This window comes from Macaca mulatta, chromosome 11 (assembly GCF_049350105.2).
Source record: "Macaca mulatta isolate MMU2019108-1 chromosome 11, T2T-MMU8v2.0, whole genome shotgun sequence".
Classification (NCBI taxonomy): Eukaryota; Metazoa; Chordata; class Mammalia; order Primates; family Cercopithecidae; genus Macaca; species Macaca mulatta.
Window position 1 is genome coordinate 113282789 of NC_133416.1, and position 22436 is coordinate 113305224.

Sequence of the window (22436 nt, forward strand, 5' to 3'; positions counted from 1 at the left end):
TGAATGCTCTTTCTACAGGAGGTAGCTCCCACCCTTACTTCTCTATCTCTGCACCACATCCATTTCTTCCATAGAACTTACTATATGTAATTTGGGGAGGGGGGTTGTATATGTAACTTATTTCACTAGACCCAAGTAACTGGGAAACTCCCCAACCTCTAGAATTCTGAGTATATGAACTGATAAAGCCCCTGTAGTGTTTAAGCCAATTTCAGCTGAATTTTCTGATATTATAGCTGATTTTACAGCTAAAATCTTCCTAACAAATATTTCTCCTCTTTATAGTATTACTACTATTATCTTCCCTGAGATTATCTGTATAAATTAAAAATCCACTATGTGCCAGGCACTGCGTTAGGTACTTTATTTCATTTAATCTTCACAATAACTCTGAAAATTAGCAATTATTTAATGCTACCATATGAGTGAGGAAATTGAAGCCCAAAATGTGTAATTAACATCGTTGGCTCTGAATTCCTTCCTTTGGTGAACTGTCCTCCCACATTCTGTGTGATTCCATGTCATTCAAATATACTGCAAGGTGGGTATATGATCCAGGCTGGCCAATAAGAGCACTTCTCCACCCAGACTCTGTGATGGGCCAGAAGGAGACACATGACCCAAACAAAGACAATCACAGTCCTTCCTTGTTACATAAATGCTAGGACATTAAGACCTATCTGGTTGGGGGATCATACTCTCAAATAACATCATAACCCTGCTTTGGCCAGGAGCTATCTTGCTGCCATGTGGAGAGGGCATGCTAAGAATAAAGCCTCATCCAAGGAGAGTGAGTGAAAAGGAGGCCAGTGAGATCCCTTGAACTCCTGGATCCAACTGTGCCTGAGAAACACACCTGGGCTTCTCGGTTCCATGAAGCAGTAAATTAGTCATTACTTAGCATGGTCTGAGTGGATTTCTGTCATTTGCTACTGAACAAAGATGGAGAGAGCATTATGTAGAAGTTAAATACACATTAGTTCTCTCAACTTTTCCTCCTTAAAGTGACCACTGCCCATTAACCCCACAACAGTTGACAACATGTCAGCTGCTGCCACTACAAGCAACCCTATTTTTTCACTATGCTTACTATGTCACATTTGGTCCAGCCTCTAGGCCACGCACAGGCTGTTCTTTCTGCCTGGATAGAGAATTATGTCTTTTCCAAGGTCCACACTTCTAAGCAAATATACTCCACAAATGACCTACAGCGCCTCTACCTGCAAATGACTGCCCATTTGCTAGTGGGGGCAGGGGCTATAGTAAGAATTAAAAGCCCACAGGTCTTTAAATGTCCTATTTTAAGTCAGTGAATATTGCCCTGCCAAGAAAGGACTATTGTTTCTCATTCATATTGAGTTTTATATTCAAGGTAACTTCATAGAATTTCTCTCATTCCTTCTTTTTCGTACCCCTGTTAGAGTTGGGTAAGAGGGCAATGAATACACCCATTAGACAGATGAGAAAGCTGAGTTCCAAAAAGGTGTAGCAACTTAACTCAATTGCAATTATCAAGTCCAGACTGAACTTGGAATTCTTCCCACCTCGGCCCAACCTGAGAGGCACCAACATGTTCTAATTTGGCAAGCCACAATTATAAGCATCCATTCCCCAACCTCCTACCATACCCAGCACCTGGTCAATTTGAACAACTAAGCCCTATCAGGTTAGGTTACCAGATAGTATACAGTATGCCCAGCTAACTTTGAATTTCAGACAAATTTTTTTTTTTTTAGTATAAGCATGACCCAAATATTGTCTGGAACACACTTATACTGAAAAATTATTCATAGTATATGTGAAGTTCAAAGGTAACTAGGCATTCTATAGTTTTATTTGCTAAATATGGCAATGCTACATCAGATGTTCTTCCAGTAAACTAGAAAAGGGGTGCAAGTTGTAATTTATTTGGAAAGTCAGACTTTTCTGGCATGGATCCTATAACACTACTATTCTGTGCACAGCATCACTCTCTCATATTTGATACTAGGGTAGGGTTTGATGTCACTTGATACTATGACCAGGATCCAGGAACTCTTCAGTCTTGTTCTATGATGCACCTCTCCTTCCAAGAGCTTTGTGGAGGGTCTATTTGCACAAGAAACAGTGGCAAAATGGGACTTAAGATACTATGTCATTCTAGGCAGAGCCGCGAGTGGCCTTCCCCATTAGGAAATCATGACCCACTGATCTTGGACTCTGATTAATCCCAATCAGATTAGCAACTTCCTGCCCTTGGGATAGAAGGGAGTGCCTAGGGAAAGGGCAGGCACAGGAAACTGCAATGTGGGGGAAAAGCGTGGCTGAGTGTTAGCCTTTGATGACGTCTAGAGTTCAGAACTAAGGAACCTGGTGAGTAGTCTCTGTTGGAAACCAAGACTGAGAACATGTAAATTTGGAAGCTATGGGATAAGCCAAGGTAGGTTCCATAATCAGGGAGGAGAAAGCCAGAGTATAAAAGGAGAAGAAAGCTGATACGCAAAGAGAAGCAGAATAGAGGGTATACTGTCCTCTTCAATCCACCACTCCAATTCTTAATTCCAGCTGCACTGCAAGCTGCATTTCCTCTTCTGAGAACTTCGAATAAATTCCCTTTTGTGCTTAAGCTCATTTGGGTAGGTGTCTGTTACTTATATTGATTCTGTCACTTACTTGACTAAGAAAAACCACCAAATAAAGAAGCAAGCTCTCTGGTTCAGTTCATTGCAATTTATTTAATTTAAAAATAAAAACAGAAACAAAAACCGAAATGAAACAAAAATCAGTTTCCAATAAAAATACAAACACTTTGGGTAGTTATCCAGCTTTTTTTTCCCCTGTAGGCTGTTCTGGGCTCAAACCAATCAAATGAGTGAAAACCAATTTTGACAGGAGCCATAAAGCATGTTGCACCAATTAAATTACACCAATATATTATTATAATACCTTTGAAATGCCTTTCAGACCAATAAATAAAAAAGACAAATTCAAATAAAAAAAGTCAACTTTTTATTACCAAAAAAAAAAAAAAAAATAGAAATTAAATAAAAGTCACAACGTGGATTTTTTTTTTTTTTTTTTTTTTTTTTAATGTGCAGTCAAGTTTCTCTCTTTTTTTCTTCTAGGAATGATACCATGCCAGTAAATCCCTACAGAACATTTCCAGTTTGGCAACAAGCAGTCAGTCGATCATTCACATTTGTACTCAAGACAGCAGGCCTGGGCAAAACTCGCCTGAATTTCACCCTGAAAAGTGCTCCCCATCATCTGAAGAAGCAGCACCTGGTAACAGGGATGGCAATTCAGAGGGTACTTAGCATTTTCATTTCACCTGGGGTCTTGAAGCACTTCCTGAAAACTGATCGTGCCTTGAAATTTACCTGTAAAAAGAAGTGTAATTCTACCCCTTTGGCAGATGTGTAAACTAAGACGGTGCAAGGCCCACGGAAGCAAGGAGAGGACCAGGAAAGCTGACAGCGAATCTCCTGCTTTGTCCATCAGGTCCTAAAAGTGTCTCTCACTTGTAATTCCACGGAAGTGAATAAAGCATAACTTCTTTGACTGGGATTGGCTGGTAGGGATGACAGGACTTAATGATGAAGCAGGGAGCTGCTTTAACGGCTTTTCCCTCTATTGCAAGTTCTTCCTTGAAAAGACAGTCAACATCACACCTAGAATCAGAGGATGTTGGCAGTGTCAGAGCTAAGCAGGGCTTCAGGGACCAGCTAATTCATCCTTCCAGCCCTCACTGGAAGGAAAACTTAACCACCACAAACAATGCAGATGCCTAAGGCCACCTATGACTTAACTCAGAGTCTCTGCCTCTGAGTGGAGGATTTGCTCTGCCACAGTCCACTGGCTGAGTTTCCTGACGAAAGAGAACACGTGTTTGGGGGGAGGAAGAAGGGAGTAGACTGACTTTCCTCAATAGTGTCATTTTTATTTAAACACTAGAATGATGGAAAATACTAAACAGACTCAATCACTTGGCAAAAGGAAAAAGGACATCAACCAGTAGGTTGGTGCTAGATCTAAGTCATACTGACAGCTAAGGACACGGCCAGCTGCCGTGCGCAAGGGGCCAGCAGGGCAGCAGCATAGGCTATTTAGAAAAGCCAGAATGAAATGAGGCAGGAAGTAGGGAGCTCAGAGTTGCAGGTTGCCCTCCATGCACCCACACCCCCATCCCCCCCGCCCCCCACACACGCACAATTTGCTATCTACAGATTTTTTTTTTTTCCCTTTTAACCTCTATTAGAGTTCAGGAAGGAGGTGGAATTGAATGAAAGGAAACTGAGCAGCTTCCCATAACACACTGCTCAGCTCAACCTGAAGGAATGCACAAGCCAAAACACCAGAGCCGGTGGCAAGGGGAGAAACCAAACTGTCTCCTTAAGGAAAGGGCAATTCCATTCTGATGCACTTTCTTAGCACTGTAAGGTGAATTTTTTCTTCTCTCTCTACGAACTATTTTTTGTTGGTTTTTCCAAAGATGTTCCCAAGACCGGTCTTCCTGTCTATCTACATGGCTACCAGTGGTGGCCATCTTGAAATGAGTTCAATTTGCCTTGGCCAGCAGAATCTGAAGTCATCCCAAAGAGACCAGGAAGTCCAAACCTAGAATCCTGAAGGTGTCCCATGGTTGAAGTGGCATCTTGTCATTGTGATCCGGGTGTTTAGAAATTACATATCTAATGTTTTTTTCTTTTTTTTTTTTTCTTTTTCTTTTTTTTTACTTTTTAAGATAAGAGTCCTGCCGCACCTCTTTTCTACCTCCCCCAGAACCATCTGGGTGACATCTAAGGAAATGTTCACTCTCTTACATGCTTCCTCCCAACCCCCTGCACTCTTTCAACACCTTATTCATTTAAATGAATGGAACTTTCTTTTCCCCCAAAGCCCAGGAGTTCATGTCAAAGTTTAAAACCATGACATAGAATACTTAGATTTGGGGGAAAAAAGCACCGTCTACCTGATTTTCCTTTCCTCATCCCAATATCCCACCTACATCTAACTCCCTAGAAGCAAACTTATCTACCTCTGAGGATGCTACACTCAGTGGATGGGGAAACAAACCATTTGTCATTGGTGAACAGAGCCAATGGTTGAGCCAGGTAATCCTCTGGAAACTATGGACAGTAGCACGTCCAACTCAAAGCATCCATGCATGTGAGAACCCAAGAGGCAGCATTCCAGTTAATATTGAGAAAGAAAGTGACAAGTTGCCTCTTATTGGTGCACATCAACTTCCATTCATCTGTGCAAAGATCACAGACCATCTTGTGCCCTGTCATATACAATAGTTTTTACCTCTGACACCATCATCTTTCTCCCTGTCCACACTCAAGAGGTTGTGCTGTAGAGCAAGGCAGACATCAGGAAAGAGGAGGTGAACAGCAAGGAGCTAAATCACCATGGGCTGACTCTATGTCCTTAGCAGAGTTCAGAGTGTTCTCTCTCTGACCAAGGCCCTGTCTTTCCTCAAAGTTGAGTAGCAAATTAACAAATGCCTCACCAGTGGATGAAAGAGTTAACATAGATCCCACAGGATGACTAAACCCAATTCCGAGGGCCCAGCCAGATCAAAGATAACAACTACATAGCATTAGTGCTACTGCTTCCCTTCCCTTTCCCGTGGTAGCCATTACTAGTCAATCACAGCCCTCCTTCCCCATGATGTGGGCCACTCACACCAGCACAACCGGCAGCCACTATTAATTGATCATCAACTCAAGCTCAAGTTGCTGAAATCTACTTGCCAGCTCCATGCAGCCAGACCTAGCTTGCTAATGCAAGGAGAAAAGGGGCAAGTTCTTCGGGCTCACCCAAGGCAAACAGCCCAAGTGTCTCCTGCCCCTCCTCCAGAAGCATTTGGATAACTTCTAAGGAAATGCTCCCTCCCCATATGCTTCCTCTCTACCCACTGAGTGCCAGTCAACACCACCTCTCCTGGACAGCTGGTCCTCTAGGAGGTGCCATAAAGCAAATGCCAAATAGGGCCCAAATTCTGACTGACAGTTGTCAGAACTGGCAGAAGAGCCCACCCCTCCCTTTTAAGTGTTGGCTCAAGGCTGCAAACTTGGCCAAGTGAGACAGTGCCAATCCTTTTTCAGTCTGTTGTCATGGCCAGCAAAGAGGTAACCAGCCTATGAGCCCAAGTCTTGCTCCCCTTCCTCCCTCGTACCCCCACCTGCCCCCGGCACCCTGGAGTGCTAGTTGAGCTTGCTGCAGATCTCTAGCGCTTGCTTGTAGACCTGAGTCACATCATCCATGTCTGCGAGGAGGGAGAAGCTGCTGTCTGCCAACCGGTTCCGGTACCGCTTCAGGTACTGGGGCCGGGGCCGGTTCTGGAGCCCCTCAAAGTCCTGGATCTGGAGGAAGTTTTCTGCAGAGACGCAGCTGCGGATGCGCTGGCGGGCAGGGCGATTCTCCTGCAAATCCAGCAAGTCGAAAGAGTCGCTGGACAGCACGCTGTCATCGCTGATGACACTGGAAGGACGGCTGTAGCTCCGGGAAAGGCCCTCGGCAGGGACACCAGGCTCTGACAGGGATTCCAGTGTGGGCATTTCAGGGCTGACCAGGGCCGGGTCCATGGCGCCCGCTGAGTATTTGCTGCTGTGTTTCAAGATGCCCTTCCTCCGGCAGGAGAGGCTGTGGGAGGTCACCCTGGCTGGGTCTGGGGGGCTGGGGGAGGGGACGCTGCTGCCCATCACATCATTACTGTCCAACAGCTCCGAAGACTCGCTGCGCTCTGGGGAAGAGTAGTAACCTGATTCTCTCTGCTGGGTCTTTTTCAAGATGCCTTTCTTGGGCATCGTAGCCGACTGCTTGGGGCTGAGTTTTCCCGGCACCTCTGCCTCTGGTGAGCTTGGGAGGAGCACACCAGTCCTGCATAAGTCCTGCTCCATCTTGAAAGTAGAGGGTAAGGCAGGACCAACTACACCTTCAATGAAGCCAGTGCTGTGAGAGCGATGCTCGCTGTTGCTTCGCTTCTTCAGGATCCCCTTGGGCCTCTTAGAACTCAACTTGGATGGGCTTTCAGGCACTGCATCCAGACCAGACTGAGCAAAGTCATTCTCTTTCTTGGATTTCTTCAGCGACCGCTGCCGCTCTAGCATGACCTCAGAGGTCGTGGGTTTGACCAGGCCCTTCATTTTGGCTTCGGTGTCAGCCTGCAGCCCCGTGGAACGGTGGTGCCAGTCAATGATCCGAGCCAGGAGTGGGGACTCAGAGTCATGGAGGGCATCGCAGTCACACACGCTGCTCTTATAGCCCCAGTTCACCCACCAGTGGTTGGCAATGTCCTCAATAGTGGCCCGGCGATCGGGGTTCACCATCAGCATCCACCGTATGAGTCCTCGAGCATCTAAGGGACAAGGGACAAAAAGAATCGGGCATTACGTGGGAGCTTCTAGCTTTGTGATAGTGGGACCCTCCAGCAGTGATGAAAGACACACACTCCCTCTAGGAAAAATCCATTTGGAGACCTGGTCCAGTCACATTATGGAGCAGGATGCCCCAGCCTTTCAGACCATCCATCAAAAGCGTAATCAAGACTTGGAACAGGCCGGGGTGCCATCACATGGTGGCATGTTTTCCCTATAAGTGAGGAAATGTCATAGAGCTATGAAGCTTTTCATCATCTTGAATCTTTAGAAAATGTGGAAGGTCAGGTAACCAAGAAAGAATCCAGACTTGACCCCGAGAGGTGCCCCACCATTCCTTTGGCGAATATCATTTTACCAAAGGAAAAACAGGTGTAGATCACCATTGCTTTCTTTATTCCTCCACAGGTGGGCTTGTATAAACACACAGCACCTGCAGTCACTGGGCAAGCATGCCAGAGACAGAACATGGAGTGTGGCTCAGAGGCACTTACCTGACACACCTGGGCAGTAAGAGCAGCTGTCTCCGAAACTGGCCTCCCCCCAAGGTCCTGGCCAGGTTCTGAGACCAATACTCAGTGAGCTCGCCTTCTTTCCCTCTCTGACATAAGCCTTCTCCTACTGAGCTGTCAGATCAGAGAAGTGATCTATATCTGCTACCCATTCACAGCCTGTCTGAAAATTCTACTTGCAAATTTCTGCTGCCAGACAATTAGGGAAAACCCCTAAAGGGATGCTGAGAAGGCCACAGGAACCAACTGACTCTCACAGCTTATAAACTGACTTTTAGGTTCAAACTGTGTTCCCCCAATTGGGGTGAATTATATTCTGGGAAGCTGCCACCTCCCCTCAGCTGCTTATATAGGCGAATGAGAAGCTGGCAAAGGCCTGGTAAAAGGGACTGGGGCAAGAAACACCTCTGAAAAGTACCAAGATGATCATCCTCAGTCATTCAATAAGTATTTCTTGAACCCCTACAATGTGCCAGGAACCGCATTGACATCAGTTAGCTGGTGAGGCAAAGAAGACCACTTTAGAGGTCACTCTGAATTTTTCCAAAAAGAATAGGCTGGCTTGTTGAAAAAATTATATATATATATAGAGAGAGAGAGAGAGAATGCATATCTATATATATACACATACAACAGTCTAGCCTCAGTATCCATAGGGTCTGTATTTGCAAATTTGTCTACTCGCTAAAATTTATTTGTAACCTCAAAATCAATATTCACAGCTCTTTTGCAGTCATTTTTGCATATGCACAGAGCAGCAAACAATTAGAGTCACCCCACCCAACACACGTATGTATTCACAGCTAAGGTCAAACAAGGCAACACTCTGCCTTCTTATTTCAGATCTCATACTATTATACAAAGTGTCTTTTTCTCAGTCTATTTAGTGCTGTGTTTCTCACACTTTTTGGAATTTTTATTGGCGATTCCTCCATTTTAAATGACCCCCCAAAACAGTGCTGAAGCACTGTTTAGTGTTCCTAGCACAAGAAGGCTGTGATGTGCCTTATGGAGAAGATAAGTGTGTTAGATCAGCTTTGTTCAGGCATGAGTTACAGTGCTGTTGGCTGTTGAGTTTGATGTTAATGAACTAATAATATAGATTAAATAAGGTGTCTTTAAACAGAGACACACATAAAACAAGGTTATATATCAATCAGTTGACAAAAATATTGTGAGCAGAGGCTCTCAGGAATCTAACCCTCTATTTCCCCTAGGAGCAATAGTTCAGTATTCACAAATTCAGTGTTTCTAGCAACTTTGTAGAACATAACTACTATGAATAATGAGAATCAACTGTGTATGTGCAGATATACAGATATACATATATATGTGTGTGTATATATATGCATGTGTATAGTATGTATATAAATGAAGTGCCAATGTTAACTTCATTTTTTAACAAAAATGACCAATGATGACCAGCTGTACACACTCCCTGTACAGGCATGATACTTCCCATCAAGAGATGGAGCTCATGACTGTGGTTGTCTTGACCAACAGAACACAGCAGATATGACACAATCTGGGTACAAGCGTGGACATAGCACTGGCACTCCAGCCTGGGCAACAGAGCAAGACACTGTCTCAAGAAAAACAAATTTTAAAAAAAGAAAGAAGGCTCAGCAACTTTTTATTCCTCTTTCTTAGAACCCCTTGCTGCCACTGTGGGGTGGCACCTCAGAGGGCACCGAGGAAGGTCCACTGTTCAGCCCCAGCAGCAGCCCCAGCTGCCATCTGCTTACAACTGTAGGGAAAACCCCAAGGAAGGCCAGAAGAGCACCTCCCAACCCACAGGAGTGAAAGAGATGATTTCAAGGTTGTGTAAACCACTGAGTTTGTTTTGTGGGGGCAGATGGGGTAGAGTTGTTATGCAGAAATTAATAATGAGACAGTGCCCATGAGCCATACCCTATGCCAGTGGCACAGGAGTGAGAGACAGAGCAGTGGCCACCCTCACAGTATTTACATTCTGAGGTGGGTGGTTTCTATGTCTACTCAGACTGGGAGAGACCTCGTCTAATACCTTTTCCAAAATTTGTATTTATGGTGGAGAATCTGAATCCAAAGAGCTTAAGTGACTTGCCCAGATCCACACAGCAAGCAAACAGGACTCCTAGAATGTGCGCTCTGAAAAGTTCCTTTGGGAAGGTTTGGGGAAAGCAGCCTAACAAGCAAGCTTTGCCAAGGATGATGCTTCTGGGAAGAAGAAAGAGGAAAACCAGGAGACTCCAGACAGACATACTAAAACAAACGCAGAAAATGAGAGTGGGTAAACAGGTCTCTCTCCCCTCCACCTCTGGCCCTCCCTCCACAGGGCACGCACCTGAGGGCTGCGTGGGCTCCCGGTACTCTCCACTGCTGATCTGCCGAATGAGGTTTTTGTGATCGAAACCATCGAAGGGCATTGTTCCATAAACAAGGGTGTAAAGCAACACGCCCAGGGCCCAGCTGTCCACCTGAAGCAGAGAGACAGCACATATAGGAGCTGGGAAACAGATCCCAAGGTGCCTTCCAAACCATTAGCATCACAGCCTGTGAGCAGCCACCCCCAATGCCCCCAGGAACTAAATTTAGCACGTGGAAGACAGGTTCCCAGTACAGCCTGACATCTGACAGCAATGCAGCTGGGACCTGCTACAGAGCCTGACCTTTCCATTCTGAACAGAGGCCAGTGGTCCCAATTGGTAAAGTACTTTCTTAAACAGATTATCTTATTTAATCCTCACTACAATTTTGTGAAGCAGTTAGGGCCAGGACTATTTTCAGCCCCATTTGACAGATGAGAATACTGAGGCAGGAAGAACCTAAATGGTTTCTCCAGAGGCCCTGCCCCAGTGATGGAGGTAAAACTGGGATGTGGGGCTCTTCATTCCTAATCCAGGAATCAATTCCTTCCTGCACTTTCTTCAAATGAATCAGGAATTACAAACTGAAATCTTGTAAGAGCCAAGCAAACAACAGATATACACAAAGCAAGAAAGAATTGGGGTTACGACATAGAGTGTTGGGGATGGAGACAAACTGTACAGTACATTCACCCGTCTTAGGCAGACAACCTCTGTTTAGCTAATTGCTGCCATGTAGTAATGTGGGCCCAGCACTACTAGATTCTTTGGTTTTTCAAGAGAAGTCAGAAACCAAACTTTTATATGAAATCTCCTAATTATTACATGTTTGCTCAATTTTTAAAAATAAAAACTAAGGTGGCCAAATAAAGGAGTTTGCTGACCAGATCACAGGCTGCCAGCCTGTAACCTCAAAAAACAGGTCATCAAAGACCAAAATATTCATTATCTACGAGAAATTTAGTGTTGAGTTTGTACAAGTTTGTAAATTGAGTTCTATGCTCCTCCCTCGCATTCTTATTTTAGAAAGACTTTCTCTTCATTGCAGTTGATAGATGGTCTTGGCATCCTTCTCTTTACCCTTCAGCCCTGCCCCAAAACACTCTCAAACAGATAAATATTTAAAAGAAAACATTTCAACACACTGAGCAGCGGCTATTTAAAGGATACTGAGTGGATGAACTTCTCTGAAAAGAGAACCATCTTTCAAAAAGAGAATCATCACGCACAACTCACTCATTTTCAAAATAAAATTTCCACATACCCATATCTTACAGTGGCCCTTGAAACACTAGCATGTAGGGAAATGTATTTCTCATGAATTAGAAGATGTCATTAAAATGTATTTCCTTAGTCAGATATGCATGCTGCCAAAAATATATACAAAAAAAAGATATTTACTCCAGCGTGAGGCAATTTTTTGTTTTTTGTGTCTGTTTTGATATAATAGGGAAAAAACTAAATGTTCACATCTAGACATTACTAAATAAATTATGCTATATTCATCAATAAAATGTCATTAAAATCATGTGGGTTTTTTGTTTTTTTGTTTTTTTTTTTGAGACAGAGTCTCGCTCTGTCGCCCAGGCTGGAGTGCAATGGCACGATCTCCGCTCACTGCAAGCTCCGCCTCCCGGGTTCACGCCATTCTCCTGCCTCAGCCTCCCGAGTAGCTGGGACTACAAGTGCCTGCCACCACGCCCGGCTAATTTTTTTGTATTTTTTAGTAGAGACGGGGTTTCACCATGGTAGCCAGAATGGTCTCGATCTCCTGACCTCGTGATCTGCCCGCCTCGGCCTCCCAAAATGCTGGGATCACAGGCATGAGCCACCATGCCTGGCTGAAAATCATGTTTTTAATAATGAATTTGGAAAGTGTCACAAGATAGTTTTGATAGTAAAGGGCAAGATATACATATGTGTGTCATATACATATGTATATCTTGCCTTTTATTAACTTAATCTCAATTAGTTTTGAAATGTAGAGATCTACATTGGGAAAAGTTTAAAAGTCACAAAAGTATTAAGTGATTCTCTTTTGTGGGGGGATGGCAGGTACCTTTATTTTCTCCTTTAGGCTTTTCTGGGTTTTCCAAATTTCCTCCCAGGAGTATATATTATTGCTTTTATAATCATATAAGGAAAAGTTTTCCTTGCTTGCTTTTTTAGGCTCTGTTTTTTTAAGCATTTCTCAAATCCAATTTTTGCCCTTCCTCCCTCTTCTCCCTCCCCTCCCCCGCCCCATATGCATCGGGCAAGCTGCTCACCTCTGGCCCTCGGTAAGGTCTCCCATTGACAATCTCAGGAGATGCATAGAGTGGACTCCCACAAAACGTTTGTAAGAACTTATCCTTCTGGTACAGGTTGGAAAGCCCAAAGTCAGCAATCTACAAAGAGAAGCAAGACCCAGGGAGACTTGTTAGCATTCCAGATTATGTCTGTGTTGAATCAGTTCACACCACACAGCACACAGAGTGGATGAACAGCACCTGGGTTGGTCTGCTGGCTGGATCGCCATTTTCTCTCCAGCCCTGAGTCTTCATAAAGGACCACTCAGCCCAAGCAGGTCCGTGTTTCCTAGCTGCAGTCCTTGGCAACCATCACAAGTTCTACCAAATCTGCAGACTACAAGCTTTGCGACTTACTTAGAAATTACTCTTTAAATGGATGCTCTATTTAAACTTTAATTTAGACTTGCTCTGAGAAATAACATTCACAAAATCACTGGCTTGATGTTTCTGATGAACTTTAAAGCGTGTAACTATTAATTTAGGAATTCTCCCTCTGTGGTCTACCCAATCATACTGCATCTGCAGTGGCGTGCATATCACACTGTGGAAAACCCCTGACCTACGCAACTGGTGATACCACCTCTGTATCCACTCACACCCTGATCAGAACTGTATTTTGACTGTCTTGTGACCTGAGATGAAGTGGACTAATTGACTCACAGCATTGGGTTTTGAGTCATCATATTTCAGCCCAACTCTGCACCTATCCATCTGTCACTCAGTGACCTTGAGCCTCAGTTTACCCACCAGAAAATGGGAATCCATGATCCCTTCCCTGTTCTAGCTCACAGGATTATCATAAGAATAAGAAGAAAAATAAATCAATCGAGATGAGACCTTGGCCGAGCAGATCATTTGAGGTCAAGAATTTGAGATCAGGCCAGGCGCGGTGGCTCAAGCCTGTAATCCCAGCACTTTGGGAGGCCGAGGTGGGCGGATCACGAGGTCAGGAGATCGAGACCATCCTGGCTAACATGGTGAAAACCCGTCTCTACTAAAAATACAAGAAAATTAGCCGGGCGTGGTGGCGGGCGCCTGTAGTCCCAGCTACTCGGGAGGCTGAGGCAGGAGAATGGCGTGAACCCAGGGGGTGGAGCTTGCAGTGAGCCAAGATCGCGCCACTGCACTCCAGCCTGGGACACAGAGCAAGACTCTGTCTCAAAAAAAAAAAAAAAGAATTCGAGATCAGCCTGGCCAACACGGAGAAACTCCGTCTCTACTAAAAATATAAAAATTAGCCAGGCATGGTGGTGCATGCCTGTAATCTCAGCTACTCTGGAGCCTGAGGCATGAGAATCACTTGAACCCGAGAGGCAGAGGTTGCAGTGAGCCAAGATCGCACCACTGCACTCCAGCCTGGGCCACAGAGGGAGACTCAATCTCCAAAAAAAAAAAAAAGATGAGACTGTGAGTGTAAAAGTGCTTCATAACCTTCAAGTTTCATGCAAATGTTTCACCTAGCCTTGTTTCCATTGTACTCCACGCTCCTTGGAATCATTCTCTTCTCCTTTGGTTTCTTGAAATGTTTTATGTGTTATTCATGACAGCATTTTTACATATATATGTGTATATATATGCACACATATATATGCATATATACATACATATATATATTTGCTTTCCCTACCAGACTCTGAGTTTCCTGAGGCAGTTGGCAGGTTCCACATCCTCCCCTTAACTTTGTATCATCCACTCCTTAGCACCCGCCCATACCCAAGAAACACTTGTCACTGGAACAGGCATTATATTTTGAAAAGCACAAGATGATTAATACATAATGCAAAATAATAATAATAATGATAAACTTAATTGCCACTTTTTGAACAACTTCCAGTTATCAGGTACTGCTCCAAACACTTTAAATTCTTTAATCTAATCTTAACAAAAACCTGGTTTACACAGCAATGTGAATGCATTTTATGCCTAAAAAAGGTTAAAATAGTCAGTTTTATGTTATGTCCACTTTACCGCAAATTTTTTGAAAAATTCATTTAACAGATGAGGAAATTGAGGTTTAAGGAGATGAGGTTACTCATTTAAGGAGACGAGTAACTAATATGCAGCAATATAAACCCCCGGGTCTCTAAAGCTTCAAACCACAGTGCCACCTTCCCCTGGGTCACCAGCATATTTCACTCCACTCTAAGTCAACCTTGCAAGCTGAGCCCCTGTAGGTTTCCATCATTCTCCAAGCTGATTTCCATTTGAGGCTTGGAAAAGAGCTGCATGATTCACATGCCCAGAGACAGCCCAGCCTGAATACCACCGAGGCTCTGTTGTGGTCACAGCCCCTAGAAGCAGCCTATTTTGTAAAAGTCATCCCTGAATGAACGGAATGTCATTGAAAGCAGCTGGTGTACAACCATCCTCAGAAAATGCATTCTCTGGGCTCAGACTGCACTTAATTGCCCTGAATTCCACTTTCTTATCAAGGCCCCTGACTTGCTTGCAGGAAGTTGGTTGGAAGCTTTATGAAGTGTGCCCTGTCAATCAGAAGAGGCATGGAATGGCTACACGCAGGAAAACGCATTCTCTTCCCGCCTGGCAGCAGTGCCTGGGGCACCAAATGAGCTTCACATGCGTGTGAGAGGCACCCACTGCACATGTGCACACTCACGCTGGGAGTTTTCACTCCGAATCTGGGCAGCCTCTTTTGCTCTGTAGCCGTTCTGGAGAAGTGTGTTTATGTTATGGCCCACTCCCATCCTCGCAGACTGATGTTTATCAGCCTCTCCCAGTAAAACTGTCATTGCCACTGACACAAGATTAATAGAAATCCAGATTAGCCTGTGTTCTTGGCACTTCGAAGGGAAAGCAGTATTAATCAACACACACACACACACACACACACACACACACACACACACACAGCGTTCTCAAACCTTGAGCCATTGAAACTTAGGCTTCGGCTCTAAGATTTAATGCCATATGGAACTTATATCAACTATTGATAGGAGGGGAAACGGCCACTGGTTATGAAATCTCTCTGAAGCTTCAGTTTTCTCATCTGTAAAACAGTGTTAGGAAGAGTGTCTATCCCTACTGTGCCATGGTGGAGATTAAATGACAAAAAGTATGTAAAGTCCTTACAACAGTAATTGGCCCAGAGTTGGAGCTCAATATATATTTGCTTCCCAACTTTAAATCCAGAGAGTTAATTACCTTCATTATACTAGAAGCAGAGTTTACCCCAATGCCAGGGACTCTTGACAGTGAAGAAATACAGACATTTTAGATGCCAAATAATAATGGAATTAAACAACGTTGAATAATAAAATGAAAAATTCATTCCTTTCTGGATTCACCGTCAGTTCTTTGGATTAAGTCAAGGAGAAAGTCTCGGTTGGGCACTGGTGTGTCTTCAGCATCTCTTTAGTATTTATTAAAGAGACCAGGCCTCGGGCCTAGCCTGCAGCAGCAACCAACACGAAGTTGGAACTTCATAATGCTATTTGGTTTCCATTATACTTAGTTTTGAGCTTATCTTCTATTCTTGGTAAGTGATTCTGGTTTTCCACTTAAGGTAATTATTTAGGGCTTCTTTTTCAAATAGACAGAACTTTAAAGAGTGACCTGAACGCAACAAAAATATTAAGTAAAATAGCAGTGAGGATACTGCGGAAAGGTAAAATCCATGAAAAGGATGAAAAACTGAAATTTGAGAAATATTGATTTTAAACATCATAAAACAAAAATAATCGCATCTCAGAATTACTTTGACCTGAAAGAGCCCTGAGAGATGTTAATCCTGCCCCTCGCTCTAAAAGTGAAGCAGCTGAAGGTTCCAGGGCATAAGAAGTTTTGCTGAAGGTTGCAAAAAAGGGCAGCAAGTACATGAAGGAGTGCATGGATCTTCCCAAGCCGTACAGTTTCTCCAACAGAACATCAGCTGTAAAAGGAGAGGATGACTTTCCAGCAACGAGGCGACTGGGCTGTAGTATTTTGCTGACACACTAGCAAGTAAGCCTTGGAGGAAGGTACCTAGCTGGCATTTTCACTTGTTGTTTTGACTGTTCCCCTGCTCTATACTGGTTCAGAACCACCTTCTGCCCCTGCCCTGTGCTTCAGTTCAGCCTCGATTCTCAAAAGGAGCCGTGGAACTCAAGGCTTGGGTCCTTAATATTTGGAGTTTTTTATTGTTATCAAGCCTTTCCGGAGGTGTTCCCTGCTGCATGAGAATTGGGGTTAGAAAGATAAATGAGGAAGGATTATTCATTCATATTTCAAAACGATTAACCTCACTACAACACAGATGAACCCTGAAGACGTTATGCTAAGTGAAATAAGCCAGACACAAAAGGACACATATTATATGATTCCATGTACATGAGGTCCCTAGAGTAGTCGAATTCATAGAGATGGAAAATAGAATGGAGATTGCCAGTGGCTGGGAGGAGGGGGAAAGGGGAGTTACTGTTTAGTGGGGACAGAGTTTCAGCTGGGAAAGGTGAAAACATTTTAGAGATGGATGATGGTAATGCTCATACAACAATATGAGTATACTTAATGCCACTGAACTGTATGCCTAAAACTGGTAAGTTTCATGTTACACATATTTTACCACCATAAAAGGATTAACTCCAGAACACTGTTAATAATGAGCTTATCTGGTGAAAACTCAGTGTCACCTTGCTGACATTAACTGATAGGAAAGGATGCTGATGGCAATGATAATAATTAGTGATGGTCTAACAGTCATCTGCAGTGTTTAAGAGGAAGTGTGGTGCGCTCCACAGATCAGATGTTTTGGGGCCAGGAGAACTTGGGGCTAACCATGGCTTTGTCGTTACTAGGTGATGGGTGGGACCTGCCAAGTTACTTGAGTTCCTTATCTGCAAAATGGGACTCAGACTAGAACCCACCTCACATAGGTAAGAAGAGTAGAGAAAATGTATGTAAAGCTCCTAGAACAGTCCTGGGACCAGCTGACGCTATAAATTACAGCCATTATGGTAGACTGATGGTTTGGCCAACCTAACAATTGTTTGTTAGACCAGGCAAACGGGGAACCGAAAGCATTAAAGCCACTGCCCATTAAACAGCCAGGAGATCTTATCACTCATTCATAACAGAGGCATGTCCAGGGTGAGAAGCTGCATCGTAGGATGGGAAAAGGAAAAGATTCAGGGTTTGAGTACTTGAGTTCAAATCTCAGCCTCACCTCTTACCAGCATCTAACGGAAGGCACTTTAGTTAATCCCACCCCACTCCAATCTGGCCCACGGACCAGCAGCATTAGCATCACCTGGGAACATTTCAGAACCTGAGACACTCAGGCCCCACCCCAGATCCACTAAAACTGCATTTTAACAAGAGCCCCAGTGTATAATACACACTTGCACATTAGCCATTCTGAGCCTGCATTTCTTCATCTGTAAAATGGAGTTGATGATAATAATGTCACCTACCTGGAAGTGCTGGTACCAAACCAAATAAACTGATCCGTGGAAGTGCTTACACCATGCCTACCTAGCACACAGTAGGCCTTCAATAAATGTTAGCTATGACTACTTTATTTAACCTCTCTGAGTCTCACATTCCTTTGCTGGAAAATGGAATTGCAATACCACCAATCGCTTGGTGCTGTGAACATCAAAGCCAGATTAAACAAGAAAAGAATTAAAATAGGCCGGGTGTGGTGGCTCATGCCTGCAATGCCAGCATTTTTCAAGGTTAAGGCAGGGGGACTGCTTGAGGCCAGGAGTTCAAGGCTGCTGTGAGCTATGATGGTGTCCCCGCACTCCAGTCTATGTGAGAGAGCAAGACCCTGTCTCTAAAAATAAAAGTAACAGTAGCAGCATTGCTATGTGCCAGGCACGGTTCTATGAGTGCTACATATATTAATGTAGTAAATTCTCACAACAATCCTATCTGGAGGACTGCGGATAGTGAATTCTAAAATTATCCTTATTTTGCAGATAAGAAAACTGAGGCACAGGGTGGTAAAGTGGCTTGCCTCAGACATCGGTGAACAGGTGCCTTGGCTGTAAACTGCTACATAAAGGCGAGTTATTGCTGTCAGGTGGCTGACGAGGAAATGCACTTTCTGCGTAATTCTTCGGGAAATCAGCAATTCCATCCAGGAAGATACACTCCATAACTCCTTTCCGGCCTTGGAGTTGATCGTTGTGGCTTCACCCACCACAGCCTCACTCCTGAGTTGCCAGGAAGTGAAGGCGCGGAGTGGAACAAGGAGCCGAAGTGAGTGGGGCCAGCTTCCATCTTCGGAGGATCTAAGCTCATGCTGCCTCTCTTAAAAGAAAAGAAATTCCCACCACGAACAATGTGAGGAGGCTCTTAAAAGAGGGCGCGTCCAAGCAGCAGCTTCCATGGATGCTAATGAGCAGCCAGTGCCAGCTCATAGCACACAGCCCTGGCATCCCTGCATGGCTACTCTGGCCACCATGACTCAGCCTGGCCATCAGCCACCATTAGCACTTGGAGAGTCTCTCGCAGGGACAGCTGTCTGCAAGCCTGCCTGCAGACAAGGTAAGGCTGACTAAAGCACAGACCAAACAGTGCCCTTGTGTGATGTGCTCTTAGATGTGGGGCAAATTTGGATAGTGAGAGTAGAGGGTAGAATTCATCAGGTGTCTGGTCTTTAGAGTCAAATAGCCATAGGTTTGTAGCCAGTCCTATCACTTATTTGCTGCAAGAGCCTCGTCGTCTGTAAAATGATGTAACCACACCCACCCCAGTGGAGACATTCTGAGGACCAAATGAAATAAGGTGTGGAAGGTCTGACATGGGGCTCTAGCCTCCAGCAGGGGCTCAGAAAGCATTACTTTCCTTTTCTAGTCTCCATGCTGTGTTCCTGTGCTTGCTGTTTCTTCCTCTTGAAAAGCCATTATCATGTTCCTTACTATCAAACTCCTACCCATCCCTCAAAACCCAATTCAATTCCTCTTCCTACACGAAAGCTTTCTGGTCCATCCAGCCAGACAGACCCACTACTTCCTGCTCACAACTTCCAGAATACATTACACAGGGCCATTTGGCCCTGCCAAGGGAGGAGGATCAGGGAAGGCCTCCTGGAAGAAGAGACATTCAAGCAGAGACCTCAAAGAAGGAGCAGGCAAAAAGGAACGAGCAGAGCATTCCAGACAGTGTGAACCATGTGTGCCAAGGTCAAGAAGCCAGACACAGCTTGGGGGATGAGAGGAATTCAAGTCCTATACCAGGGGCCTTCCCTGACCACTCTAGCTAAAAGAGCAATTCTATTCTTCATTGTCACCCCGCATGGATTTTCTTCACTACCAGCCAATCACATTATGTGTTTATTTGTTGATTGCTGTGTCTCCAACTGGAATTTTAAGCTCACTAGAGCAGGTACCTTCTCTTCTTCAATGACTTCTGTATCCTCCTCATGGCTCATTATCACTGCTAGTTTAACAACTGCTAGATCCTGAGTTCCAAGACAGAAATTTGGCTATCTAATTCTCTATTACATCCCCAGCACAGGGCCAAGACACAGTAGGACCTTAATGAATATTTCTGATCAAATAAATATTGCCCAGAAGAGATATTCAACTCCTCAGTGAATGCAGGAATGGATGAGTGAATGCAGGTAGGCATGGATATATACACACAACACATGAATTGATTAATTCATGCATGAATACAGCTCTCACATTCATATCATCAAAGCCCAGAGGCTGACTCTGAGCTGCCCCACTTGGTCTTGTTAAGCTTCAGATGTTTCTATCTCGGCCCTGGCCATTCAAAGCTTCTTTTCTTATCCACAGCAGCCGCGTTTCCATTGTCATAAGGGGCAGCAGGCCATTTCCCTTAAGCCCCTCTGTTCTGAGCCCTGGGAGCTCACCAGATTCCCAGCCCTCTTGGAAGAGGTCGGCTGACCCTGGTGCCTGGACCTCTTCTCATTGTAAGACATTTTTACAGGAGCCTTCTATGGGAATTGTCAGCATTCCATTCTCTCAGAGAGTGGGCTGTGTATTTGGCCCGTTTTTTATTAATTGCAAATTAATGCTGTGCTGGGTGTCTATTTTAGTAGACATGCTTCCAGAGTGCGGAATGCAGCCCAAAGCAGCACATTGCTCTCATTCTTTCTGCTGACCGACTGTGTGAATATTTTTAGAAGCCACACCCTCTCGCAGTGGCCAGATAATTTCCAAGGCCAGATGTGCTCTCTGCAAATCCACATCAGGCAGGGAAGGGGAGAGGAATGAGCTACATGGCTCTCCCCACCACTGCAGCGACATGTGACAAGTTTAAACCAGTAGCATTTATATAGGCTTCCTAGGCCAAAGTCCTCCACATTTGAAACGTGGAAAATGGATCCACACTTAGAGAGGCACCAGAGGGAGCTCCAACAGAGGACCTTGCTGCTCATGTCCTGTTGGTTGGTGGCTCATGTGTCCGTGGTCCCCCAGGTCCAGACGCGGATGGCAGGGGCTCTCTTGAGCATGGAGGCCAGCTTGTGGCCATGTGTCTGCCTGCCTTTGTCAGCAAGGGTCCTTTCTAAATATGTTTCAGCAAAATGCTGAGTCAGGAAGAGTTGAGCATATACCACCAGAAGTCAAATCAAGACCAGCTGAATCACATTTTCTAAAACCTTGGAAGTGGATGCGAGATGATGAAAAGATAATTTGCCCGGAAGTCAAACACATGAGTTCTAATCCCAGCTCGTCATTCCTTTATTCCAAAGTCAAACCATTTTGAAGTACCTACTGTGTGCCAAGCACTAGTCCACACTCTGGGGAAGCAAAGACACAATAATTTAGTCTAGACTGAGTCACTGTGTGGTCATGGGCATTATCATCTAGACTCTCTGGGTCTAATCATTAAAACAAGGGGTTGGAAAATGACCCCCAAAGTTCTTTGAAGATGTAGATTCTCAGATCTGAGTAGGATTCCTTAAACAAGGAGGAAAGGAATTAAAAAGTGTTGATAATGGGAAGATCTGGTTTCTCTTTGGGATGTATGTGTGCATGCGTACCCATGCTTTACCATGGGAAATGCCAGGATTAGAAATTCTTAAGGAAAAGTGTATGCCTAAGCCTTCATTGTTAATACTGTTTTGTGTGTGTGCTCTTTCCCTCCGTCATGCACAGGGACCCCAGGTTGAAGAACTTGGTGCAGGGGAACTGTCAGGCTCAACATCATTGCCCTTTTGCTTACACAAACGAAGCCATTCTTCTGGGCTCCTGCCTCACTGTTTCCCTGCACAACTGCTTTCAGAATTCTAATCATTCTTTTCCTCCATTAGGGAATTCTATGATTGCATAGAAAGCTATGTGTCTTATCACTTCTGGGAATACATCATGGGACCAAGGGGTCACACTGCACCATAGAACCCAATCCCTAGGCAAGAGGCTCACATTCCAGGCCTTGTAAAGATGACATTTAGTTTTGAGCGCTCAGGGGGCAGGTGGCAGGAAGAATCTGGAGAGGAAGTCAATAAGGTTGATGACACAAACCCTTAGAAAAATGTGGCCCTCAAGCCAGGACCAATTTTTCAGCCATGACCTGATCACCACTCCCCAGGACCTAGGCATCTTCAGAGCAGCTGACTTCTGGTTCAATTCCCTCTCCAGTGGCCAGCCACTTAAGCAGGCTCCCAGTATAGTAACAGTTAAGCGTGAATTGCTTTGATTGTAGTATTGTCTAAAATCTTCACGTTTGTTATTGACTCCCCAGGACTGGGTACAGGACATTGCACACAGTAACTGTTCAGAAAATATTCATCAAAAAAAAAAAAAGAACAAATAAACAATAATCTGCAGAGATAGGAACTGGCATCCCTACTTGACAGATGAGGAAACTAAAGCCTAAATCATCATGAAACTTACCCCAAATACTGCCATTACTAAGGGGCAGGGTTGCAATATCTAACTCCAAAGCCACTGCTTTTAACTTTGACTCATTCGGACACAAGTGCTTAGTAGTTTACAAAACTAAACA

General features: G+C 44.4%; 1 protein-coding gene across 1 annotated transcript in view; it reads right to left on the reverse strand.

The window, feature by feature from the left end:
- Positions 1–2694: 2694 nt before the first annotated feature.
- NUAK1 (NUAK family kinase 1) overlaps positions 2695–22436 on the reverse strand; it is a 76418-nt gene continuing 56676 nt past the window's right edge. Inside the window, exons 5-7 of the mRNA XM_001098986.4 lie at positions 12492–12611; positions 10203–10335; positions 2695–7345 (exon numbers count right to left, since the gene is read on the reverse strand). Of these exons, the coding sequence (XP_001098986.2) occupies positions 6192–7345; positions 10203–10335; positions 12492–12611 (1407 nt within the window). The 3' untranslated portion in view covers positions 2695–6191. The remainder of the gene's footprint in view (positions 7346–10202; positions 10336–12491; positions 12612–22436) is intronic.